The sequence below is a fragment of the Pagrus pagrus genome, assembly GCF_965226575.1.
Source record: "Pagrus pagrus genome assembly, chromosome: 1".
Taxonomy (NCBI): Eukaryota; Metazoa; Chordata; class Actinopteri; order Spariformes; family Sparidae; genus Pagrus; species Pagrus pagrus.
The window spans coordinates 12976677-13003651 of NC_140185.1; the positions used below are offsets into that span (position 1 = coordinate 12976677).

Here is a 26975-nt window from a genome sequence, read left to right on the forward strand (position 1 = left end):
ATAATTCAGCAGGATCATTAAAAGAAATCTCAACTGCGAATAAACCATTAAGAATGTGTGTGTGTGTGTGTGTGTGTGTGTGTGGAGGAGCATCTGTAAATGTGTGTGTAATTAGTGTGTGGGGGAGGAGGAGGAGGAGGAGGAGGAGGAGGGGGTTTGGTCTGCTTGTGGGATCACTGCACACAGGGAGGAGAGGAGGAGGGAGCACAGGGACGGACCGACTGAGGGAGAGAAAGAGTCGGGAGAAAGGGAGCAGAGGAGACAGACGACAGGAGGAGAAGACTGAAGCACGTTCAGAACCCCATAAGAAAAATGCCCAATTTTGAAGGCACCTGGAAAATGAAAAGCAGCGATAAATTTGAGGACTTGCTCAAAGCACTGGGTGAGGAAAATGTTTTTTTTTTAATGAAGATTTGAATATGTTTTGGAGAGAGGGATTTTCAAAGTTATCAAATGACTGAGGATGAAATGATAGAGGTCTACTGTATTATCTGTACTGTAGACAACTATACCTGGAATATAGATATTAGACTATTATTATATGTTATATATTAGACTGCTTTGACTGATGTTAAGGGAATCTTTTTTTTTATAGTAAAAAACAAAAAATTACACAAAATGCATCACACTTGATGTACATATTGGAGACTTAACTAAGATTTGATTAAATAAAAAAAGCAAAAATTAAAGGTTATATTTTCCACCATATTTGCACAGATCCAATGTGTCTAATTTTAGCAGTTAGCGGTTTTAATTGTTGTTCATATAGCAGTGCGGTTGCAGGAGATTGTTCCAAAGTCCAGTACGACTGGTTTTAATTACGGGACGAGGCAACAAACTCATGCATTGCTGCTGCGTTTTGAGTGATGGAGCACACAGAGGAGGATGGATGGGAAACAGACTGAAACGTTCTCTCGTCTAATTGTTTGTAAATGTGCGACAGAGTGGGTTTATAGGTTTTCCGCTCATTTGGAGAGAAAGACTCCATCATTATCTACAGGAGAGCTAAACAGAGCAAACGGCACCAGCATTCCTCCCTCTCATCACCTTGTCACTGCACGCTCCATATTTGCAACATCTGCTGATAGCAATCGCACTTTCTGGAGGATCCGTTTTTTATAATGAAAAACCAACTCCTTACATGTATTATCTTCTCCGGACAACCAAAAAGTGAGTTGTTTTTTCACTGTGACATAGATAGCTCTTACCTTTTTGCATTCCTGGAGTAAATAAGTTTAATCTCTGAAACAGGAGGCTTTTGTTACCATCCTTCAGGCGCCAGAGGCAGACAGAAAAAGTGTCAGATCATAAAATGAGGAGAAAGACAGCCTTTTACTGTCCTTCCCTTCTTGGCAATAGAGAGGTATTGTACATCAGGTCATTGTGAATCGTATCCATTAACTATTTAACAGACTCATCAGTCTTATTTAAGATCAATCGACAGAATAAATGTTGGCAATGGACATTTCTGCATACCATGGATATGTTGCAACTTAACATTTCTTCAGGTTCAAGTTTAAATTTCATCTTGTGCTTAAGCACAGGTTTAGGCACCAAAACTACTTGGTTCATGTTTGGTTTAAAATACCTGGTTTTACACTGACAAATATGGTTGAAAATTTTCCTGAGGTCTCCTTAAAAATATCCAGTAGTTTCACACTTACAAATGTTGAAACTCAGTCTTGAACCGTGGTCACTGGCTCGGCAGCCTAGACTCAATCTGTATTGTGCTCTCAGGTGTGAATGCAATGCTGAGGAAGGTGGCAGTGGCGGCCGCATCCAAGCCCCACGTGGAGATCAAGCAGAACGGCGAGCACTTCTACATCAAGACTTCCACCACCGTCCGCACCACGGAGATCAACTTCAGTATCGGAGAGGAGTTTAATGAGGAGACGGTGGACGGGAGAAAGTGTAAGGTAAATGAATTAAACTGTTATAACAGCACATGATCTACACTAGAACAACCTGAATTTATCACCTTCAATCAGTACAAGTACAAATTCTTCCCACTGGCACTTGAACACATCATTCTGGAGGACCTGTGAAAAAGTGTCCACACGTTAACACATGATCAAGCACCGATACAGTGACTATGACAAAAAGACTCAGCTCAACTTGTGAGGTCACAGTGACCCTGACCTTTGACCACTCAGATCAAATCAGTTCATCCTTGAGTCCGAGTTTAAAAGAAATTCCCTCAAGGCCTCTCTGTGATGTTGTGTTTGGTGTGGCTCTAAAATCTGTAACTGTAACAACAAGCAAAAGACATACAAGACAAACACACGGTCCCCACTGATCTCTCATGTATCACTTTGGTTTACCTCTGACATCCTGTGAGTCAGGTGAAACTGAGGGGGTGAATAAAGTGCTGCTTTTCAACAGAGTTTGGCCACTTGGGAAACAGAAAACAAGATTTACTGCAAACAGACTCTGCTGAGCGGGAACGGCCCGAAGACCTTCTGGAGCCGAGAACTCAAAGGGGATGAACTCATACTGGTGAGTTGTTTGTTAAGTTTGCTGCAGACTGATATGAAAAGAGAGTCATAAATACAGCTGTGGACTCAAATTAATCAAGTATACAGAGCATGGTGTTTAGATAAACACACTTTTTGGTGGTTTTTCACTTCTGGAGCCATGAGTGTCTCTCAAGGATCGCCCCTTTGATTCCTCTCAGTGTTTTCTTTTACAAAACCATGGCTCCATGATGCCTGAAGACAATGACTTCCATTTTCATCTCAAGTCTCTCAGCAGGTCAATGAACAGATGTTTGGATGTTTCGCAAAGTGGGATGTGGTGTCAGATTTGGAGGTCGCTGTCTTTAACCACATGGGCCATTGTCTGTTTTTCTGCCAGAATCAGAAAACAAGGGATCATCTGAAGGGACCGTCCTCAATGTTTGTCTAAAACACAGTTGTGCTGGTAGTGCTGTGCAGACTGTCCTATCTGAAAGTTGCTTGTTTGCATTCTTGGCTAAACCTAGAGCAGAAGATTGATAACACTCTCACTCTTTCACAGTATGAAGCTACAGCCAGCAGCCGCTTTGCTTGGTTTAGCATATAAATGCTGCGTCCCATTTACCTCGGAAGTTGTAAACAACACCAGCACATTACAGAGTTTTCAGCTCTTACAAACACCGCCGCGACACGTCCACACACTGAAGTTGAACAGTACTGTGCATGCGACCAATTTAAAACTACACAAATAGGGTAGAAGTGCTAATAAACAGTACATTCTACATCTTTTCCTCTTTTTTGATGCATGGGACAGCCATTTTGGATCTTGAAGTTAGGGTTGGTGATGACTTCAGGGAGCGTTCCAGTTGAAACTTGTGACAGAAAATTCAGCTAGACTGGCTCTGACCGAAGGTGACACAACACACCTACGAGCACCTTTAAAGTGTTTTTCAAGCATATGTTGAGAAAAAAATTCATCCGTGCTTCAAAAACGTGAATATTTTCTGGTTTTGTTCGTCCTTTATAAGAGTAAACTGAAGATCTTCGGCTTTTAAACTAAACGAGATAAACTTGGAACTTGAAACATGCATTTTTTAAAAATAAATTTGATGTTTGTTTTCTTTAGGTTAAATATTTAATATGATGTTGTGACGACGCTGTGCTTATGGTCTAGGTTTAGGCACAAAAACCGCTTGGTTAGGATTAGGAGAAGATCATCTTTTGGCTTCAGTTGTCACAAACACAGCTGGAAAATGTCTTGACGTTGCGTAAAAATATACAGTGGTTACACGCTTACAAATGTTGAAACGCCATCCATTCCCGCTACCTCCCACTGTGACAGTCAGGTCACAATCATGTAATCTAAATTTGTACGTTTGAAACTGTCATATCTATGTTTCTACATGTGATATCACCATCAAAGAATCCGTGGTTTGCCAACATTTTATTCTGCCGACGGGGCTGAAATAATCATTTGCAGCTCTAGTTTCAACACGCATGTTTTTCTGCGTTAAACAAGATATATATATATATCTTCAGAGTGGTATCAACCCTTTCATCTCAGTCTTGGAAAGAAAGCACATGAAATTATTTCCGTGCCAGCAGAATCATGTAGCCTGGGTCCAGACTTTTGAATCCATATCTGACATCAGGCAAGAAATCATGGCAGACGCAGAAACCAGACAGATGGTCGGGAGAGGCCATAACTAGGCGGTGACACCAGATGTGAAAATGTTCCACGATCTGGTCAACTTTTTTCCAAAATACTACGTAGTTTCTAGGAAATGTTCTGTGTTCCCACTGGACAGACCATCCATTTCTCTGAGGAAATGAGGGTGTGGATTGTCTGTAACTGAGAGATAGCACATTATTATGATGGATTGTTATTTTCATTATTTTTCAGCCTCAAGTTAAAGCTAAACATCAACAGAAAGTCATATTAAAGGAAAGGACTGAAAGGTCTGAAATGCGACCGGGAGTTTTGTTTTTCTGAGTCATTTGATGCTGATCTGATTTCAGTTTTGGCTTCATGCTCCACATAAATAAAAGGAAAGAAACACACAAAAGGCTGAAAACAAGTGAATTATTTGTTACAGTCTGCAGCAGCACATACTCAGGGACTCCACAGGGAAACTTAACTGAGATTTATAAAGGAATAAATTAACTTTTCACTGCCATATGTTTTGTTGTTAGACTGCACTCCGTGATCTTGCATCCGTCAGAAACACTTCTCCCTCCAGTTCCTGGCAATTCAAGATCACTAAGACAGAGCAGTTTTCTCTCTGTAAACATCTGGGCCTGCTTGGATTTATTGGCCAGATGGACAACAAAGCCGCGTCCAGTTTGGCTGATGGAGATCTCCTCTTTACTGACTCACTCTCCTCTGCAGAGAGGTAATCAGGGAAGAATTCATGGCTGTAATTTAGACTGAATGCACATTTTCAAACTGAGAGCGAAGCTTTGAGCAGGGCCAAATGTGTTTTTATTCAAGATACTGTCTGTCTCTGTTGTTGAGTGATAGGCTGTTGTCTGATTGGCATGTTGGCTCGAACCATTGAAACAAAAACCGCACTTTTCAAAGAAAGGATCATACGTTTTAATGTGATGCCAGTGAGGAGGAGAGGTCAGATGTACTTAATTATGTTCTGTTATTTATACGTAACTGTCTCTGACTAAATTTACTGTTGAGATTTTAAGATTTGAATGATGGAGCAGAGAAACAGTCTGTGAAACCCTCACAAAGAGATTCACAGTGTCGGCCCACGCTTCAGTTACTTACTGAAAAAATGAAAGAAAATTAAATCAGAAAAGAATGATCTTCATCGGCTGTTTTTTTTTAAATGCCTAAATAAACTAAATAAACCTCTTTGGTTTCATGACTGAATAAACTGATTATACATTTTTGTCAGCTAATTTAATCGTACTTCATTTGTCACATTTTTTCAGTATGACAGCTCAGATGGTATACTGCAAAGTTCAGACTCTGCCGTCAGTCAATAGGATGGGACAATTATCACATCTTTAATCATGTGGGCCTGTTTATGTAATTCTCATGAGATCCTTTGCTGAAACAGTTATCATTAGTTTTAATATTGCTGAATATAAGAGGACTGCAGCACCACCACAAGGTGTAAACCCTCCTCTGTTAGCTGCTGTTTATAAACTCTTCTGTAGGGATCCAAGTTCACTCTTCACATCGACCTCTTAGTAAAGAGACAAAAATGCACATAAACTTGACTAAAAGGCACTGGCAGGCAGACGAGGAGATTATGCTCTTTTGGGGAAGAGATGGATGGATGTGGAGCTTAATGAAGACAACATGTGGTGGCTCGCTGCTCTCACTCTGATCGAAGATGGGCGGACTATAATGACCATGGAGAGTCTACAGTAAAAAGGGGGAGAGGATGAATGTTTCAGAATGCGTGACCACTCTTTTACTTGTCCACCGCGAGGAATCTCATATACTTCCTTTTTACAATTCATTTTTTTAAAGATGAATTCAGTCCTGGGTTGGCTGCTTTATGATGGGACCGGAGCCAGATGAAACAGTGGTGTCAGATCTGTGTGTGTCCTCCTGTGGGCTTTAATTGGCCTCATTGATCATGTTGTTGAGAGATGCCAATGGAGCCTGGTGTTACCTCCAGTTAATGTCTCCCTCGGCATCGCGCCACGAGCCAGATGGAGTCGTCTCAGCTCCATTTTTCACAGCTCCGGCCCGTTTCCCCCATCCCGCCACACTGCACGGCCTGAGATAATGATGATGTGTGGCTATAATGCTGCGCCCCTGGGACTCCCATAAATCTTTGGACTCGGACGCACCCACCCGTAACCCGGGGCTTTCACCGTTTCTTCCTCATTTTCATACCCGCTTTTGTCGCGTCTGTTTCATTTAGCAGGCAGCTGAGTCAAATTAAGATCATGATGTTTGCCAGCATTTAGACAATTAGTGGTGGAAATGTTACTGAAGACATTTAGGGAGGACAATACATGTGGCTGAGAGCGAAAATCTGTTCATACTTCATGTGTTTATTTCAGCCTTTTCTTTAAGGTCTTAATTGTCATGTGCACAACAATCACAGCAGAAGTTGGAAGTAACGAGGTACTTATACTTTACGTTACTGTACTTTTTTCAGCTGTGTGTATTTACACAAAGAGCTGTACTTTCTACCCCTTACATTTTCTAAACGGGCTTGTTTTTTTAGTTTTAATTCATTTGAGGGGAATTATCCATTATTTTTTTTGCGTCACCACACCCCGTCTTCCCAACATCACTAGACCTGTCAGTGCATATCACGCACAGCATACGTAAAAGATGTAACAAGACAGAAACAGACAGAGAGGGAGACTGGAATGGGGAGAAAAGGCGTGTTAGTGTCTCGTAGCTGCAGAGACCCTGCAGCCCTCTGCCTGGATTTTCTTATTTTCTCACTTTTGTTGCTGCTCGAGACACTTTACCAACCCAAAATGTGGCTATTTGACGTCCTGGGAATGAGACTCTGCAATCAAGTTTCTTTATGGCGCATTTATGAACAGCTGGGACAAATCCAACCGATTCTACCTTTAAGTTTAGTAGTCGTTGAATTCTATTAATGACGTGAGGTTCAGTTAGCTTTGCACAGAAATGGCCGGTAGAAACGTCCTTCAGAGGGAAACGTTTTACTTTTATACTTCGAGTACATTTCAAAGCCTGTACTTTTACTTGATTAAAGACTGAAATCAGTACTTCTTCTTTTACCAGAGTCGTTTTTGACACAAGTATCTTGATTTCTACTTAAAGAAAAGAATGTGAGTAACTCTGCCAACTTTTGAATCAGTCGTTGGCATTGGCAATGGAATTATTGTTTCAGGCTCCCTCCGACAATGACAAGTCAGAAGGCAGAAATAGTGCAGAAGCTGAAATACAGGGATAAAATATAAGGAAAAAGAATAAAAATAAATATTTTACTGTGGCAGACAATTGAAAAATAGTGATGAAAAACTAATGTAGACAGGTTGTGCAGCAGTAGTAACGTATAAAAAGCTTGATGAAAACCAGTTATGGAGAGGAAAGAACAGGCTGTGCTGATGATGCACATAAATATATATATACACACTATGATAGGTTAATAGCTTGTAAACAGAAGATTTATTTCCTATTTCTGTATCTGTGTGGATTAAAAATCGAATTTTGCTCAACTATTTTGAAAAGGTTTGTAATGTGTGATATTTTAAGTATCTAAGCTATAACATCTTGGTGTGTGTGTGTGTGTGTGTGTGTGTGTGTGTGTGTGTGTGTGTGTGTGTGTGTGTTCACAAAGTAAAACTACATCAGTTCTAACCAGAATTTTTTTCTTCTTCCACTAAATCTCGTTTCAGATCTTCGGAGCCGATGATGTGGTGTGCACGAGGATCTACGGACGAGCACAGTAGAAGTCCATGTCCTCAGGAACTTTCAACAACAAATCTTTCCGTTTTCTCAAGTGTGAGAATTTTCATGAAAAAAAATCAGCATTCAGTGTTTTGCATCTTCATGAAAATCACATACAGATATTGGATATTACGGCTTTGTTTCTTTTTGTATATAATTTTTTTTTAGCATTGAAAATTAAAACGATCAAAAGCAGAATTTTTTTGGTCATATTGTTCAATCTACGCATTAGATCTTTGACACTATAAACAATAAAGAAGGTGGCTGACAGCAGCTGCAGCAGTTTGAAGACTAAATATTGGAGATATCACTTTAAGGAGCAATTTGTAAGTTTTGTTTAAACCTTTAAAATTGAATATCAACAGAATGTGAAGAATTGTCTAAGATGGCTATTGTGTTGCAGATCTATCTACTGATGTTAGCATGCTGACCAGCTAGCCCGTCCCCTAATTAGCTAACAGCAGCACTTAGCAATTACTCCGGTGATAGGCTGCCCCCCATTTGTTTGGAGTGACCTTAGACAAGTGGTCGATTTTCACATGTTGCACCTGTAACAAATAAGTTTCTGATCAAAGCCACTGACCAAAAAATATGGACGGGGCTTCCAGCTCTGAAAGGTGAATTCAATGCGAAAGTGCCTTAATCCTTCATTTTCAGCTAGCAAGGGGGGACTCCACTGGTTTCAAAAGAAGTCTGATTGTATGTGAGCTTATGAGAAAATGACCATTTTGACTTGATTGTAGTCTTAAAGCATGTAAACCTATTCTGGTAGTGACCCAAAATAAAATGAACCTGAAAATGAGCACAACATGGCTCCTTTAAATAACACATTTCATAAAAAGACGATGGCAGAAATAAAGAAACAAGTGATCAACTGAGCTTCAGTCTATTTAAAGGATAGTTTAATGCCAAACACCATACTAACACTCATGTACAACATCTTAAAAGTCAAGAGAAAAGACATTAAACAAGGTACAAACCATGTCTTTATGTACAATCAGCTCTGCGGGACATCCTGTGGTGTTCTTCATTAAACACACTAAATATAAAAATAAAAACCCAGATAATAAACTGTTCCAAGATTGTCTGTAGCTGGTAAGGTTACTGACCATCGCCTTAAATGCAGATCAGAAAAATGTAAATGGATGAAATTTGTCAGACAGCTCTCTTGGCTGTATGCATTTCTTGGCTGCATACATTTCTGTAATGTAATGAAAAGCCTGTCGCTCGTATGTCGATTTCCACTGTGAAACACACTTTGAGTATAATGGATATCTTCCAATCCAACCTTTCTTGCTATATCCACAAATCCAGTATTATTAAACAAACTGCAGAGAGGAAAAGGCAATACAAATCCTTAGCTTACATCCCTCTTTTAAGGGAACACAACATTCACATTTGTATTTCAGCTGCAAATACAAACTGATAAAACTGCGACTGAGGGAATTATTGCTCGTTTGTTTTCTTAAACTGTACACAAGTCACACAGCTGACATTCACGTATAGACTTTACATCAGTCAGTGTTTGTTGGCAACACTAGGCATAAAAATAAACACAACTTATGTACAGTTTTTATAGGTGAGACCACTGAAGCTGTTGTACAGATCCTAATCATTTGGTAAAGTTTAAATACAACAAAAAGTTAGTAGTACTGTTAAGACTGCAGTATTTTGAAAAAGGGGGACATATACTGTTCTTTCAAAAAAAAGGAGAAATTGCTGCTCAGCTACATTCAATCATCTTAAAACCACGAAAATGATGCAACTGAAGGTAGAAATGCGCAGAAAGGGGTTGTTTATAAAATGGGTCATTTTTTCCTACTAAATAAAGACTTCAGGGACAACACCACAGACCAAAAAGGAGAAAGATCTCTATAGAACATCCTTTGGTAAAAAACAGTTACAATTTTGCATTTTCTTAATAAACTTCTCTGCAACCTCTAGCTAAAGACTGATACTATGTGTGTGTTAATGTACGCTACACATCAATAACATCTGATAAAAAAAATCTAGATATAAACAACATATTTACACAAAGTGTTTGGGCGGTCATATATTATTGTCCTCGATACACACTGCTGGCATTGTATTGACACCAAGCAACTACCCAGCACTCACCAGAGATGTTGAGTATATATATTCATACTGTATAGAGTGCTTCATTGCACCTTTACCAGCAAAAAGGGAAACATTCACAGGCTATACAAGTTTACAGCTGGAAGTCCGACAACACACATTTTAAACAGAAGTAACAGGTACTTGTTCTTGCTAAAGAGAAAAAACTGAGGTTGTTTGTTTTGATTTCCTGTAAAATGATGACGTGGCCCTAAAAAAACATTTACTTCACTGTTAAGTTGCTGAGGTTTTGTAACGAAATGCTTTTAACCGGTTTAACCAGGTTTAAACTGTGAATTGCTCCAAAGAGAAGATGCAGTGAGGAGTGTTTTCTCTGTATATTAAATCTCGTGTAAAAATCTGCATTTCATATATTCATATATATTTATTCATATATATTTCGTATTGCAGTAAAAGCTTGAAAGTTAGGACAAAAGTTCCTGAATCAGTTCTGACACATTCACAAAAAGTGGACAATTTACATCCCATTTAAATTGTGGATTAATAACCTTAAAGATTTTTGGCAACTGAATCCAGTAACAGCAGTTTGGAAAACTCCACATGAAGCTACCGTGTGTGTGAAGTCATCACTGGCAGTTTGTTGTGTGAAGACGGCCACAGTTTATCATCCTTAAGAGCGACTACAGTGTTCTGTACTTCACCCGATACTTGTTAATGTTGATATAATGGAGGACCTCCGGGTTGCAGGTGGTGGTGCAGGACAACATGCCTTCTCGTTCATTTCCCATCAGCCACTTCTGGCTGTCGGCAGCCATGTCGCTGGTCACATGCTCTTTGGCCCAGGTGTCCAGCCAGGCCTGAAAGCGTCTGTGCAGGCGTGTGTTGACCCGCTGTTGGGACTGAAAAAAGACCAGAACAACACAGAGTCAGCTCATTGGTTCAGGTTGTGTAACATCAAGACAAAATATATCCATCCAACCACTGGACTGCTGAAAATGGAAGACCGGTTCTAATTACAATCTTCAGCTTTTATCCTTTGGGGACTAGAGAATATCACTCTGCAAGTGAATGTGGATGTAACTTTTCTGAAGACACCAAAACATGAAGTGTCGGCCCTACTTTAGGACATCGTTAGCCTCAAATCATCCACATTCACCAGGAGGCGTTGTATCACCACAGGATACATGCTGAAGGGTTCTTGTAATCAATTTATATATATAAAAAAAGCTTTGGTTACATTAAGTTTTAAAATTTGCTTTGAGAATACAACACACAAACCAACAGTAGAAAATATGAACAGTGACAAAGGTAATTCAGTCGGCTAAACCAAGTCATTATAAACGTGCACAAGAAAAAAGGAAACCACCCACTACCTGAAGAGGTATAATAATTTGTAAAGAGGAGTTATTAATAGAACAAGCAGGATGATGTTGCAAGATACATTTGAATATTTTAGATTTTCTGACATCACTTAACATCCAGTCCAAGTATTACACCTGTATAACTGTTCATAATGAAGCAGGAACAGATCTACAGTAAGTATGTTTACTATTTTCTGTGCTTACCTGATGAGCCCGTGTGAGTGCAGTGTGCCTGTACATGTAGTCCTCTGACTTGCAGACATAGACCATCTTGTAGGAGTTGAGCTTGAACATGCACTCCATCTTTAGCTCACTGCTGCCGTCCTGCGACTTGTCCGAGGGGCCCTTGTTCATCCTGTCCTGCTGCAGTTGCTCCCATCCCCTCTGGCACTTCCTTATCCGTCGCAAATTCCTGAAAGCCAAAACAGATCGACAAGCGTGAATAATACTGACCCATCCCGGAGGAATTCTTGTGATTACTCCACACATCAAAAGGGGTGCATCACGTTTACAGGGAAAGTTCGCACAAATTTATGAAATCAGTTTTATTTTCACTTGTTACATAAGACACAATTTTATGTTTGACAGTATGTAGGATTATAAAGTCTAGGGGATGTGATCAGGTGCAATAAACATGACATTAAGCAAATCTGAAAGCAGTATAGTCAAATTTGAGAGGACTGTCCCTTTAAACAATTATTTTTAAACCCATGCATTGCAACTCACCGAGTAATAGAATTAGATTGGGAGTCAAATCATTCGTGGGAAATGTGGATCTATAAGAGCAGCAGAGGCAGCAGTCGTAACATTTCTGTACAGTGCACTTCCGTTGCACAACAACAGTTCAAATCTAAATCTGCTTTGCAAACAAATAATTGGAAATGGATCCTGATTTTGTGCAGGTTATAAAAAATGCAATTATTCACCCCACCTGAATGAAAGTTTTAAATGTGTACTTACCACTGAGGGTACAGGTGAGCGGGGACTGAAACCATGAAGCATATTTTTGCATTCAGGGCTCCACTTAAAAGACATGACAGTGAGGCCAATTTCAAGTCAAAACTGTTAGAAACAAACACTAGAAAATTGCTGCCTGATTGGATACCAATCAAAAAATATGAGCTGAGAATACTTTGATGTGCACATACTTTCACCAACAATGTACAGAGTGTTATGATCATGAGATGAAGACCCAACACAACTGGAAAAGAAACGGCTCGAGTTTTTACTGCCGCTGAAGGTGTTTGTGAAGGTATTCGTGAAGTCTTTTGACCTCTTGTGCTGCTGATCTCTCATAGATTTGATGAAAAATAAAAAGAGAAAAGGACAAGATGTGGGTGAGCCCACTGATAAATCATAGTCAGGCACCAGATTTATGCAATGGGTTGAATAAGAGAAAACTAAGAACAAGATTTTCTTGTGTTTTAAAATACTTTTGAAATGTTTATGGTAATGGACAGCCATCTCAAAGAAACATTTAACTCAAAAAAGCACCAAAAAGCAATGACAGACTTTATGTGCAACACTCAACTGGAGCTATAAGATAGAGCGGACACAACCACGCCTCCATGCACAGCTCTCAGGTGTCGGGAAAGAAATACACCAACATGAACATACAATTTAGACAATCATTTTATTTACAAACCCTACTCCTCTGTACAAGTGTTGCAGATAATGTGCTTGACCAGAGTTTTTAAAAACTAATGAGCACTAATCTCCGTCAAACCAGTGGAAAAAACCTCACCAACAACAAAAAAGTTGCAACGGGAGTGCACTGTTTCCACTGAGAATTATTATTACAAACATAACACTGAGTATAACAGACTTAAACAAATGGACATTTCAACATTTACATTTGCAAACAGTGATTAAGTCACATACAGGACCTTTGATCTGAATACAATCACAAACAAAGGGCATGATAAGGTAGAAAAGGAAACCATGACTTCACTGTTGTCTTAACAAAGTCTTTCAGGTCCAACACAAGAGCTTCAGTCTCTCAATCTCAGGTCAAAGACATCGTAGAAAAATTAAATTAAAATGAAAAAGTTGGAACCCATTTGTTTTTCTGTGCATTCAATGACCTTCGTTCTTATGTTACACAATGAAAAAAATCATCATTTTAAATTCAATACAATGCGAATAATCAAACCAAATGATTCCTCACAGCGGTCTGCTGAAGAGGAAATTCAAAACCCACGATCAAGCCAAAACCATTTTTAAAAAACCTTACTGTTAATAAATAAAATTCCCATTAAAAAGGAACTGAATCGATGAATAAATAAATTCAATTTTTTTTTTAAAAGATGGCCATGTAAAGTGCAATCTTCCATGTGAGGCAGATGTCAGAAACTGAAAAATGTTCAAGGCTGATGAGATTCCTAACAAACAGTTGGGCATTCAGTCACTGCAAGCACTTCACTGTAACTGTGGAGTTACTCTTTTGAAATCTACCTTCTCAAACCATCTGTTTGTTCTTTACTAAAAAGGCAGAGCTCTGATGCCCAAGATTTTTGTGATTAGAGAGAGCTTCCTAAGTCAGGCTTGTGCAGAAGTGCCACTGTTTCTATCTCTGAAAAGTAGTTGTGTTTGGCAGCTGGTTTGGCTTGTCAACAGTGGAGTGGCTGCTCGGCTGCCTAGACCCTCAGGACAGAAGCTTATAGTGTGCAGACAAGAGGGAGACATGGCTGGGGCCTCACCTGGGGAGGAACACCGGCTTCTGGGCGAGATGCTCTCGCAGCTCTGGAGATGCAGAATCTGAGTTTAGATATCTCCCCACATAGTCCGACCACCTCTGTGCAGGACAGAGCAGAAAAACAACACATGTATTAAATATATAAAATAGCATAGCGACATACTTCACCTTTGAAGTCTCTACTGAACCAGGCAGAGGTTATGGCCTTTAAAAAGGTAAAGAAATCCATGTTTTACCCACTGAGTTGAAAATCTTAGGTTACCTCACAATATTACTTGAAGCCTGACATATAATCGCCCAACGTAACGTAGGTAACGTTACTGAACTAACTCTTTGAATCCCTCACCCTCTACCACACCGATGTGCAGCATATATCTCCTCCAATCGGCATGCACACTTTCTTCCCCTTGCTACATGATCTTTGGCTGCGAGCCATCCTCAGACATGGCAGCAGAGTGCCTGTTCTTAATGTGGTACAGCATAGTGCCGTAGTACTACGAAACTAAAGTGTAGCATCACACATTTTAACTTATATATGTACTCATGCAAACACCACTCCGGCCTCTTAATATATCCGCAGCTCTCATATTTATTGCAGGTTGTGCTTGATCACACAAGATGTAGCTAAGTACATGTACCTAATGAACTATAATTTAATACCGACTGACTCTTACCTCTGCATCCGCTGGCTCATCAGAGTTCTCCTCTTCTGTGTCCAGCAGCTCCATAGCCAGACTGACAGATCCTCGGCTCTTCACAAACATCAACTAGACGAAACAAAAGCAATCAGAGGAAGTTGCATAAAAATGAGGTGTTCATAATAGTTTAGATAGACGCACAATTTTATCATTATTTTCCGGGCTTGCCATACCTTGAAGCAGTTCTCATCGGACATAAGCTGCTCTGATTTGCGCTGGTAGGTGCCCTCTGCTGTGGCCCTGGATGACTGCGTGGACAATGTTCCCCCTGTTGCTTTATTGGCACATTCGCTCAGGTACATGTCCGTCACACGCACACATACATCATCCGTGACAAGGTGTTGGAGCTGAAAAGGCAATAGGTTTAGTGTGTATAAAGGAACTCTGAAACTCATGTTGATTAAGCCTGTTGAGTGCAGACATTAGTAATGATAGCAACACTAACCTACAATAGTACAGATGCTACACGTCTTTCTGAACAACATCAAAGAAATTAGATAATATAAAGCTGAATTGCTGACCTGCCGGACAATGCTTTGGATGAGTTTGTCCATGGTGAAGGCAATGTAGGCATGGATGGTAAACATTTCCCTCAGGGAGTCCTCGTACTGAGCCGGCTCCATGTTTCCATCCAAAAGATTACGCACCATTTCCAGAAACACTGAGTAATAGTCCTCCACATCAACATCCACTGCAGGTAGAAAATAGGAAATGTGTTAAGTTATTAGTGAAAAATTACAAAATATGATCCGCTGTGGTTGTGTAGTGGAAGGATTTAAGTGCAATTATAGAAAACGTAAGAGATAAGACTAAAGCCCCTGAAACCTTCTTTTCACTTACTTGGCTCTTTCATCTTCAGTTGGATCGCTGGGTTTTCATTTTTGTCTCTCTTGAGCCCCAACACCTCTCGTTCCCACTCTCGTTCGCGGGCATCCTCCTCAATCTGCTTTTCAGCTTGCCCGTAGATTTTCAGCAAACGAGAACAGAGAATGTGGTGAAGACGAAGGAAGATATACCAGTAGTTGTTCACAAACAACAGGTTATAGGCATCATCCGTGCCTCGCAGCTTCTGAGCTGCCGTGTTGCTAAAGAGGAGCTTGGACTTTGATGGGCTGCTGCCTGGCAGGCCGTTGTGCTTCTTGGGGCCGTCTGGATCCATTTCCATGTCATCTTCCTCCTCCTCTTCTTCCTCCTCCTCCACATCAGAGAGCTCTCCTCGCCGTGCAAACAGCAGGTCGGGGATGAAGTGGTGGATGATCTGCTTAATCTTGTACTTGTCTTCTTTCTGGATTCCCACCTGTCTTTTGACGTGGTGGATGATGAGGGCAGCAGCGTCCTCCAGGATTTGGCTGTCATCATAGGTCAGGGTCATGTGCGGGCCGCTCAGTGGCAGTGTGGCAGCTTCCTCTGATGCTCGCTCCTGGCGCTACAGGACACAGAACGGAGTAGATTGAGCTGAATTTGGAGGCATTTCACTTATTAGACATATTAATAAAATAATCCAGATAAAATGAGCTGGTGAGCCACGTCCCATTTACAGCTTCACAACTGTGCCACCATCCATCAATCACAATGAGTCATAATGTTTCCCTCCCTTTTAAATTAATCAGATAATTTTCAAGAGAACATGTTTGCTTACGTCATCATATAGCATCTCGATTTCATTCAGTAAGGTCTTTGAGCGCAGCACTTTGGTGTCGTTCTGCTTGAAGTTGATGCCTTGATGGTCGAGAGACTTCAGGTAATACTTTTCATTCTGCTCCCGCCAGATTTTGTTGAAGCCTCTTTGAGCTTCTCTCCACTCCTCATCCTTCATTTTTAATCTGAAACAGTCGCAAAAAAATAAATCTTTAAGTCTTTCTAAATCAAATCTTATAAAATATGAACAACTGTTAAGACCTGACCAAAGGCAGGTAAGAAACTAAAATAGGACTTTGAACCTTTTCAGCACTATGGGGACAGACACAGCCGGGTTCTTCTTGAGCCCGTCGATGATGTCGTGAGCCTTGTCTCCATATATCCTCTGGATAGCTTTGCGGTGAATGACCTCTGAGGAGCCGCCCATTGTGTTGTCCAGCTTGAAGCGCAGCTGCTCCTCAGCTGACATGCGAGACAGCCTCCGCTGCACCGTCTCCAGGGCTCGTATCGTGGCAAGGTTGGCCTCTAACACAACATCCAGCTATAGGGGAAGCAATTAGTGAAATCATTCACAGTTGAGTTTCACTGGTTTTCTCAGCAATAATGTTTTTGTAGAATATTTTAAATCTACGGCTTTTCTGTGGTCTTTTGACTTCAGATCAAAGTGCATCATGGAGAGAAAGTGCTGCAAACATCTTATAACAAATCAAGAACCCACAGTTTTTTACTTTGCCGTGTGTTTGGACTGAGTATTCCTCACCTCAAAGCGCTCATCCTCACATCTGTAAATGTGCTCCTCATATTGAGTCTTCTTGGAGCTCACAAAAGTAGAATCCTCTGACCACGATGGAAATGACACCCATGTGTCATTCAGAACCTGCAACACGACATTCGATTCATTCCGACGTATGTTTAAGCAAAGTGATTTTTGTGAAGATTCTCATTTGCAAACATGTCGAATTCACAGGAGGCACAAGATTAATAAATAATTTAAAAAGGGAAGTAAAAAAGTGTGACATTTAAGACTCACTGATGGCAATCAACCCAAGTTGAAAATGCTTCAATAGATTATTCTGAATTTAAGGTGCACTTTATAGTAACAAAAAGAAAAACGTGGTTACGTATTCTATTAGTTTATCATTTGGGGGGGAAAAAAAATCAACCAATGCCAATTTTGCTCATCAGTAACCAAATATTTCTTCAGTCATTTCTCAGGTAAAAATGTGAAAAATGTAAATAATGTAATGATATCCTTCTCAGATGTAGGGATTGACTGCTTTTCTGCCATTTTATTGTTATTTGAAAAGCTCTGGATTTGTTGACGATTAATCAGACAAAATAACAATGAAGAAAAAAAATGTATGTTCCATTAAGTTGTAATGGACATTATTGATTTCCAAATAGGTAACTTTTTATTGACTATTCAATGTATCCATTAAAAGCACATTCAGTGCCTGGTGAAGGTAAATTTAGAAGCAGCAACTGAACACAACACCAGTCGTACTCCTGAGGCTATTTTCCAGATACATTGACATCGTACTTGGTAACCCTGCAGGAGAGAATAAACATGTTATCATGACGGGACTACCTTTAATAAGCACACTTCCTCTAGTGACTCACCTCTCTGCACAGTGGCGTCCTTCCTGTGCACTTGGGCTGCTGGTAGCTCTTCGGCAGTGCTCTATAGCTGGACCCCAGCCTCTTGCAGGAAGCGTAGTCAATCTCCATGGCGATACCCTCTGTTGCACGCTCCTTAGGTAAACTCTCTGCGTGGCTGGACTCCCCGTGGCTGGACTCTCGGTAGCCCAGGAAGTTTTTAAACCATGTAAAAAGCTCCGGGAATTTTCTGTCAATCAGGGCACAATATATTTTAAACAATAAACATTGAGACTATGGCCATGTGGTTGACAGGTATTGTGTAATAATGGCATTGGTAGTCGATATACAAGTATTACATTTGATGTAGATACGAAATCAATACTAGATTTCCTTAAAATCCATTTCTGACAAGTACAACAAGGACATAATGTTACATCTGAAAAAACATCACAATATATTGCTCATTATATAATGTAATTCAAACTGAGGAGTAACAGAATTACAGGCATAGCTGTACTTCATAGTACCACAGTACTATATACATAGCACTGAGTACCTGTTTACATCTCAAGCACAATGACACAGTCATAGAGGCACTGAAGCACTGGTGACTTTTTGTGTGTGTATGTTTAAACTCACGCAAGAAATGGGATGACTAGCTGCACCAGCTCGGCACGAGAGATTACTTCCTGGTTGAAAATGTGAAGACACCGCAGGAAGTTGTCATAGGCCTCAGAACTCCTGAGAGCCTTTCTCACCTGTTAAAGAAAAAGAAAATGAACAAACTTTCCTTTGAGGTGATTTATTTTTAATAGTTACTGGTGCTAAATGTAATAATACTGACCTTCTCAAAGAACATCGTTTCAGTGCTGGTGCTGTGTTTGCTGACTTCACCCATGCCATGGTCTTTCCCCATTATTTTGGGTTTCTTCTACAAAGGTGTAAAGAAATGAAAAAACCTGATTGTTGCATACTCTCAAAATAGAAAATGGTAAATGACAATACTTTTTTGGGTAGATTTAAATACATCCAGTTGCCAGCTAAAACTAAAACAGTCCAATAAAACAAAGATTCAACTGAAGCGTGAGATGCTGCTGAACTGTATTAGTGAGGTGTTTGGCTAATATTTAGATAGTCCTCATGAATGTTAATTAAAGACAGTTTGCCTTTTCAGGATACCGACATATCCGACATCTGTAATATAGCAGGAAGAAACAAACACCACAAACAGCTGAATATATACACAGTCAGCATGCAGCGTGCGTGTACCTTGACAGGTGGTGTGGCTCCCACTCCTGTGGGTCTCCTGATTGGCAGACCGTTCTGGCTCAGCCTCTGCTTGTTGTTCAGTAAGGGTCTCTTTACTGTGCCGCCGTGATCGTTACGCACCGACTCTGCTCTGTCTGGCGTAGCCTTGCCCAGAAGCTGAGAAGAACAATGCACAATATAATTGTAATATAAATGTAATTTCACCAGCGAAAAGGTCACAAAAGTGAACAGGAAGTATCAAATAAAATGTCTGTAATTACAGTTAACTGCAATGTAAGAAAGGGAGCCTGTCCTGGCGCAGTGAGGCAGTGAGGGTACGAATTGAATGTAGAGAATAAGCAACTTAGTTATTTAGACGATTGTTTCAAAGGTGTTGATATATCATTTATTCCTAAAATAATGCCAATAATATGCAAAACTGCGGATTTTTCAAATAATTATGGACCACTTGCTATATATCCCCAATACTGACACATTTCTGAGAGAACTTTAAGTTTTTGTCATTAGACTTTTGAATTTTCAGCAAGACTGTAAATGCAGTGGTTCTTAAATGTTTTGTCATGACCCCCTTCAGAAGCCAAAAAAAGATACATTTTTGTTTATTAAGCACCAACCATACCATGGAAGCTATTGGAAACACAAACCAGGCTTAATTTTATTGGGAAAAAAAACTGGCAGGCTGCCCTTGCTAGCATCAGAGCACCCAGACAGCCAGAAACAATGCCAACACCAAACGCATTTTTCAAATCAAGTCCAGTTAAAGTGGGCCTCACTGTAGGTGTGTTCATGGAAACTCACCATCGAGCTGTTTGCATCAGGCAGGAACTGTCCGAACTCTGAGAGCAGGTCTTCCTGGTTTTTGAAGAGTCTTGCCACCTGAGTGTAGACCTCCTGCTCTGTCAGTGCCGGGGTGTAGTTGCCTCCTGCCTCTTTAGCATTTCGTTGTTCCTTCTGGAAAATTTATAATTAAAAACAAATACGGTGGTGAAAAACACACTGGGTACCAACAGTTTTGCATCTGCTACAATGCCCAAAAGGCATGCCTTTTCTTACCTGGTATGTGTGTAGGATTTCCAAGAAGGCTTTGTAGATGTCTGGCTGACCCTGGAAGCGGTTCTTGATCTTGTTGACATAATTTATAGCGTGGTTGAACTCCACAGGCTGGTTGTTCTGGAGTGCGGGCCCACCGGACGGCGTGCTGCTCACAGGAGTGTGGGACTGAACTGAAGGTGAGCGCGGTGATGCGTAGGATGGGATGGATGGGTTGGGCTGGCTGGTGGGTGTATGGGCTGGAGACTGAATTGGCTTATGGGATAGACAAGAGAAGAGCATGTCATTATACACTCATCAGGTAAACTTTTTGTATCTTCAAGTCAAACTCCATTTTTTTTAACTGTAAAAACACACTTAAATACTTCAATGATACAATTCAGTGGATCAACGTAGCAGCCTGTATTCTACCTTGCTGGTTTTATTCGGAGCAGGTTGGGTGGGTATGGTTGGAGTGGTGGTGGTGGTGGTGGTGGCTGCGGCTGCGGTGGTAGTAGTGGCTGCGGCGGTAGTGTGCGTACCAGCCTGTGGCAGACTCTGGTGCTGGGGTTGGCTCGCAGGCTGGCTGGATGCTCCACTTACAGGGATATTATGAACAGAAATACCATGAGGGGTGATGTAGTGGATCTGACCTGGCGTGGTCACATTGACAAGATCGTTGGTTTGAACCTCGATCTTATATCCGGGTGGCAAGAATGTGTTAAAACCCATAATGAGGTCTGGGTGGCCCTTGAAGAGCTGCGACACACGGTTGATGACTCCAGGAGTGTCTATGCTGTAGTAGAAGAATGAATTATAGTAATTTAGCATCTGATTCATCATCAACTTGGTCCAGATATTGGTCTGCATGTTACATATTAAAACTTGATATAGATTTTTTAATTGATAAGGATGTCAATAAAATCAGAACTGACCTCTGTGACTTGAACTCTTTCATAATATCAAGGAAATCATTATAAACTTGTGGCTGATTCCCAAACTGCAGCTTCACTTGATCCAGATAAGACAAGGCATCTTCAACCTATAAAGCAAAGGGAGAAAAAAATGTTGTATAATTTCTTCCCATAGATCTGATATTCTGTGACACTGAATATAGAATAAAAAATGGCTCAAATTTGGAAAAGTCAACTTAATATCAAAGGCTTTCTGTGTTTAGTATTTGTTTCACTGGTTATTTCACTATCATATGTCAACACACAACGAGTTTGTGTATTTTTCTACAGTGGGGTTACCTTCAGTCGCTGAAACTGTTGCTGTCCTTGGGTTGAAGTCATGGGTGTGGGTGGATGAACGTGACCTTGGACCACTGTTGGGCCCTGGGCCTGAACTGCTAGGCTGTGTGCGTGGGGACCAACATGAGGTGCTGTATTATGTCCGTGCCCATGTCCACCTGTGTTCTGAGGCATTGTAGGGACCTGTTTAGGAAGAAATTACAAGGATTTCAGGATCCACAGACCTTACAGATGTCCTTGTCTTATGTATTTTGCATATTTCTACAATTAAATTGAAATAAAAGACTGCTTAAAACAGAATCTTACACTTTTTAATTAACATTCAGTTCAGAGACTGCTACTTTAAGAAGAAGCACCATAACATTTCTTCCATTTGATCAGCTCACAGAAAGAGCGAGTTTAAAATCGTCTGAGAAGACAAAGTTTGGAAACAAAAATGTCTTGTCTTGTGGATCATCCTAAAAATGGTTTCGAGTCTGTGCTCGACAAATGTTAATCCAAGACCCAGGTGAACACAACAGCACTCCTGCAACAGAATCAGTTTTATAAGCTGAACACATTGATACCACTCATCATACCTGGTAGCCTTGTGGGAGAGAATACTGGATGCCGGTGGATGGCTGCATGTTGTCTGCAGCTGCCTCTATCACAGTAGGGGCTGGGGCGAGGGCCCGGTGCTGGAAGCTGTCTGCAGTTCCTTGAACTGGAGGTCGGCGTGACTGCTGTTGCTGGGGTGCAAATATTAGTTCCTGGTCCTCCACACGCCTCTTCATTGTATATGCATACTCACAAGGGCTAAAGTGGGAAGAGAAAGAACGGCAGTTAATAGGGATCCTACTAGTTTAGATTTGTTGAAGTAATTTGAGGCACTTTAAAGGGGAATTAGTTAAAAAAAAGAAAAGGGCCTTATATATCTATTGAAGCACGATTACAGTAAAACTATGACATGGCATGCTAAAAACAGGCCATCACAAATGTTTACTGTTATCGTGAGTCAATATCCATGAGGCATTAAAGGCTCCCACCAGAGTGACACTTTGATATTTCCAATCAACACCATTATCTTACATTCAACCTTTATTTATGCACTATATTTACAAGTATTGGCATATTGATGAACCCTACGAGAGCCCAATTTTTACAAGTGTACCAAGTTTACAATTTAAACAAATCCAAAAAATCACAATCAGTCAGTATATAAATAAAATAAAACCAGCGACAAACCCTAAAAAAGGCAGAAACTAACTCAGTGCATGAAAACAAATGGCTGTGAAGAAATCATTTTACAACATGCTTTTCTCCAAATAGACGTGATTTCACTGACCAACCGAATGGCTGTAGCAGCCAGTTAGGGACCGTCTGTCAAGTAACAGGCACAGGCCTTATGCCGTGTCCAGACCAAACATTACATCAGCAGCCTCTTGGATTTGAGGTGAAATGCCTTGAAGAAACTCAAGATCATTATCATATACACTTGCTACTTCTGATATGAATAAAAAATGTATCCTATAAAAAAGTAAGTCAGAAGAAGTGTTTCCCCCGTGAGTGTCAACTGTATTTTTAAAAATAAATTAAATGAATTCAGTCAAAATCCACATGAAACTGTATTTATTAAACAAAAAATAATTTCCACAACTATTTACAAAAAAACACTCAAAAAGGACACATAAACCAAATCTCTGATCAAAGTTAGAGCAGGTTGAGGCGGGCTCCTCGGGGCCAGAAGGAGAACCCTTTCATTTCAATCTCCCTCTTCTGAGTGTTTCTTCTCCCTGTGTGAAATGAGAACACCAGACTTTGTTAAACTACTCATTCATCACAACAACAGGTTATAAAAGGTATTATTGCTTATAATACTGAAATCAGACGGCAAATATCTGTTAATCCAACATGAAAGGCGATGAATACAGTACTCAGTGAAAAACACAGCATTCATGCACAAATTCTGTTTGTTGATAAATGCAATCCAACTTTTGTCATGTGCACACCTGTGGGTGGTGCCGGGTTCATTGAAGCTTGTTCAGATTCAAGTCCATCATATTGCTGTAAACAAGTACATAGATATATTTACCAAGTAGTCTGACTTCCTTGCTCACTTTCCTCCACACAGGCGCCTTCTTTGTCCCATCTTGGTACGGGTGGAGCACTGTGTCGTAAGGCTCTGGGTGTCCGTAAACCAGCACAATGATCTTGTCCTCCATCAGTGTGAACGTCAGTGCTGATAGGCTTTTGCGAAACAACGTCACGCGAAAAATATTGCTCGAGTTCAGTATTTTCAGCATGCGTCATTGTCATTTGACACCTTTTTCGCATCAATCACGCTGCGTGGGGCGATCTGACCGGTATCACGTTGAATTCGGTCAGTACTGAAATCAATCTTCTTGTGTCTTGTTCTATAATTTGGTCTCATCTATGTCTTTACATCCAGACATCACAGCTCCCCTCTCTACATTTTGGTTTACAAATTAAGATGAGGAACTCAAAACTCTGACTGGAGCAGTCAGATCTATCTATGTTGGTATATAAGTACAAGGTACATAGTCGGGGTCGACCGACACGGCCTTTTTCAGGACAGATACAATTTATTAGCAATCAAGGAGACTGAAAACTGGTATTCAGGACCGATATTCATTTGCAGTCAAAATGAAACTCTTTGTGTCAAAATTTTGAAAAACCAGTGATAAAATAAACCTAAGTACAATTTACTTAAGTACTGTCCTTAGGTACAATTTTGAGGTACTTTACTCGATAATTTCCCTTTTCTGCTACTTAATACTTACTCTCCAAAACATTGATACATTTAATTACTACTTACTTTGCAGATTCAGATTATTTAATGTTTATAGGTTATTCATTTTTACATGTTACCAACTAGGTAGTGTTGTGGGCGGGACATTGTGTGAGAGGATGTGGCATATTTTTAAATAGGTTTATTTTATCAGCAATCTGACAGAAAATGCTGAATATCAGCCCAGGCAGATAATCAGCCTACCCGCAGTACACAGACTTACATTTGCTGATAATATAAAATCTCACTTTGAATGCAAACACTTTTTTCAAGTTAAAATGAGGTGTTTATATGTAAAGAAATCATAAAATATTTTGTTAATATTCATGCAGCTAAAACAGGAAAATTAACTACAGAAAAATACAAGATATGATCCACTTTCAGCATAATTAGTGTGATATATCAACAAAAATAAATAAATAAATAAATAAATAAATAAAAACAACCATACAATTCGACAACATAAGAAGCCAATTGAACGATTGCATAACTATTAATATACGTCGTGTCTGTCTGGATGTTTCTCAGCACATTCCCCAACACATTTATAGCGAAAAGTAATTTATTGGTGGTCCCTAAGCAGACGTCATTGCAGCTGGTCAGCGGACAGCAGACATTGTGCCTCACTGTCCTGCACCACCAATTTCGGAACACACGGTGCCTGATCGTGCGCTCTTCAGACGCCGAGATCGTGCCTGTCGCATATCCAGCTTCAAATATTCTTTGCCGAACGCGAAGCTAACACGGCAGACAGTGACAGAAGTCGAAATCAGTTGACTAGCGCTACTGAAAGCTAACATTTTGCTGCCAGCCAACATTTTACAGGCATGTAGGCGCTGTCTCTCTCTCTCTGCCGCTCGCTGTAGCCCTGCCTCATCCCCTCCCCCTCTCTGCCAAACACCGAGCTTAACGCCAGCCGTTATCGGTGAGCTGACCGCTTTCGCTAGTCTGATGGCTGACGTTGGCTTTCGTCCTAGCTGGAAGTTTTGTGGCAAGCGAGCTAACCTTTATTAAATGCAGAAAATGCTAGTCGGCATAAAGAACCAGTGAGTGTCGGTGTGTCACTCTCGGGTCATCGCTGACCGTCCTCAGTAAACGGGACTCTGCTTGCTAAAAAATCCAGATGAGCTGAACGTGTCGGCTAACTGACGTTACCCTTGCTGTTAGGTAAAGATATCGTAAAGAAAACAGCCGTGCTTCAGCGCAACTGTCAACACGCTCGGCTGCTAAGTTTGTAAAACAGAGGCTACCGTTACATTTTGCTACTTAAATAAAGTTACATGGTCAGTAACTAATTCTGGTTATGCTAGCTGGTTAGGTCAGGAAGAACGCTTGCTAGCTAACAAGCTAACACTAGCTTCTTCATAACGTTAACGTCGCATTAACGTCAAGTTATGCGAGAAGTTCGACAGAAAAATATTTCGTTAACACACATACTGCTTTTCCGCTAGTAACGCCTGTGTCATAAAATCCAGAAGCAGACAGTAAAAATTGATATAGCAAGAGCAAACTAACAACAAAAATGCATGTTGTCAGGTCAATCTGCTCAGCGTTAGCATGTCAGCTAACGTTAATTCATGGTCGCCGCTCTTAGCCTGCTAGCTTTACTTAAACTAGCTTGACTAACTTATCGGCGCTGCACGCCAATGTAGCCGCTCTCGATCCCGCATGGTATTTTGTTGGGACACGAAAATACACCAAAATGTTAAGTCATCACATAAAGGCAACCAGAGTTGGATCGCTATCTGGTCTGTTCAGCAAGGTTATATAGCAGCTATATGCTACGTTAGCACAACAACCAACCCCCATCAGTACAGGGTATCCGGCTAACAAGCTAATACTAACTTACCTCGCAGGCTGCCACCAGCGACAAGTTGACACACCGGTGTAACGCAGTCCAACCAGTAAACCGCCACTCGTGTATTCACTCGGCCGTGACAAAAAAGTGAAGTTCTGAGAAGTGGTCGCACATGAAAATGTCAAAAATGAAATTGGCCGTAGTGGCTACGTCGCTAACAACAGTGTATGTATGAAGCGGTGTTCCTTGAACATAGAGGCGTGGCTAACAGGAGGGCGGGCTTGTCTCCTCCCAGTCTGAGCTGTGATTGGTCAGATCTCCAGAATGAAAACAAATACAGTCAGGGCAGCGAGCCAGTAGCTCTGGTTAAAGGCGTCTGGCTGTTGGTCTATGGCCATGTCCAGTGCAAGTTTATCTGCACCACTGCCTCTATGTTGCCCGACAGGCACATTATGGGTCAAATCTCAACATATATGGATTTGCAATATCCAAAATCACTTAAAGATCATTTATTAATTTGAGTTTTATTTGGGGCAGCATGGTGGGGCAGTGGTTTGCTCTGTAACCCTTCAGCAACAAGTACCTGGGTTTGACACCGGGCTGGTCCCCTCCGTGTGGAGCCTGCATGTACCCCTGCCTCCTCCCACGGTCCAAGGATATGCAACACTTAGATTAAACAGTTACTCTTAATTGTCCGTGAACGTCTAAATTGAGCGTGAATAGTTGTTTGTCCCTATATGTCGACCCTCAGCTGCTGAGCTCGGCTCCAGCCCCCCGTGACCCCGGTTGGATGGTTGGATGGATGGATGTTTATTTGTTAGGGTAGATGCAGTTCAACAGAGAGTTTATAGCTGTTGCTAATTTTCAGCTCTTGTCCCTAGTTGGGCTTTTACATGTAAGACATAAAACAC

The 26975-nt window shown here is 40.8% G+C and overlaps 2 protein-coding genes across 2 annotated transcripts; one reads left to right on the forward strand and one right to left on the reverse strand.

Moving 5' to 3' along the window:
- Nucleotides 1–221: 221 nt before the first annotated feature.
- LOC311262330 (cellular retinoic acid-binding protein 1) lies at nucleotides 222–8735 on the forward strand. Its single transcript, XM_084361651.1, has 4 exons — nucleotides 222–382; nucleotides 1738–1916; nucleotides 2383–2496; nucleotides 7809–8735. Exons 1-4 carry the CDS (start codon nucleotides 313–315, stop codon nucleotides 7860–7862), a joined length of 417 nt encoding a protein of 138 aa, XP_084217777.1. The 5' UTR covers nucleotides 222–312; the 3' UTR covers nucleotides 7863–8735.
- Nucleotides 8736–8745: 10 nt separating this feature from the next.
- On the reverse strand, nucleotides 8746–26319 carry LOC311262322 (paired amphipathic helix protein Sin3a-like). The gene is made up of 21 exons (XM_084361637.1): nucleotides 26116–26319; nucleotides 22057–22273; nucleotides 21479–21661; nucleotides 21161–21267; nucleotides 20658–21021; nucleotides 20250–20501; nucleotides 19995–20147; nucleotides 19197–19352; nucleotides 18772–18858; nucleotides 18567–18685; nucleotides 17949–18174; nucleotides 17089–17205; nucleotides 16631–16869; nucleotides 16330–16513; nucleotides 15531–16116; nucleotides 15212–15381; nucleotides 14864–15037; nucleotides 14667–14759; nucleotides 13997–14091; nucleotides 11502–11709; nucleotides 8746–10835 (listed from the first exon to the last, which is right to left on the reverse strand). Exons 2-21 carry the CDS (start codon nucleotides 22249–22251, stop codon nucleotides 10617–10619), a joined length of 3927 nt encoding a protein of 1308 aa, XP_084217763.1. The 5' UTR covers nucleotides 22252–22273; nucleotides 26116–26319; the 3' UTR covers nucleotides 8746–10616.
- Nucleotides 26320–26975: the final 656 nt, after the last annotated feature.

What these genes read in the sequence shown, in the direction of transcription:
- LOC311262330 (XM_084361651.1), top strand. Translation starts at nt 313, where the DNA reads ATGCCCAATTTTGAAGGCACCTGGAAAATGAAAAGCAGCGATAAATTT. An exon ending in TGGACGGGAGAAAGTGTAAG is followed by an intron (nt 1,917 to 2,382) that starts GTAAATGAATTA and finishes GCTTTTCAACAG; the next exon opens with AGTTTGGCCACTTGGGAAAC. An exon ending in AAGGGGATGAACTCATACTG is followed by an intron (nt 2,497 to 7,808) that starts GTGAGTTGTTTG and finishes ATCTCGTTTCAG; the next exon opens with ATCTTCGGAGCCGATGATGT.
- LOC311262322 (XM_084361637.1), bottom strand. Translation starts at nt 22,251, where the DNA reads ATGAAGAGGCGTGTGGAGGACCAGGAACTAATATTTGCACCCCAGCAA. An exon ending in TCCAAAGCATTGTCCGGCAG is followed by an intron (nt 15,038 to 15,211) that starts GTCAGCAATTCA and finishes TTGCCTTTTCAG; the next exon opens with CTCCAACACCTTGTCACGGA. An exon ending in ATGAGCCAGCGGATGCAGAG is followed by an intron (nt 14,092 to 14,666) that starts GTAAGAGTCAGT and finishes TGTCCTGCACAG; the next exon opens with AGGTGGTCGGACTATGTGGG.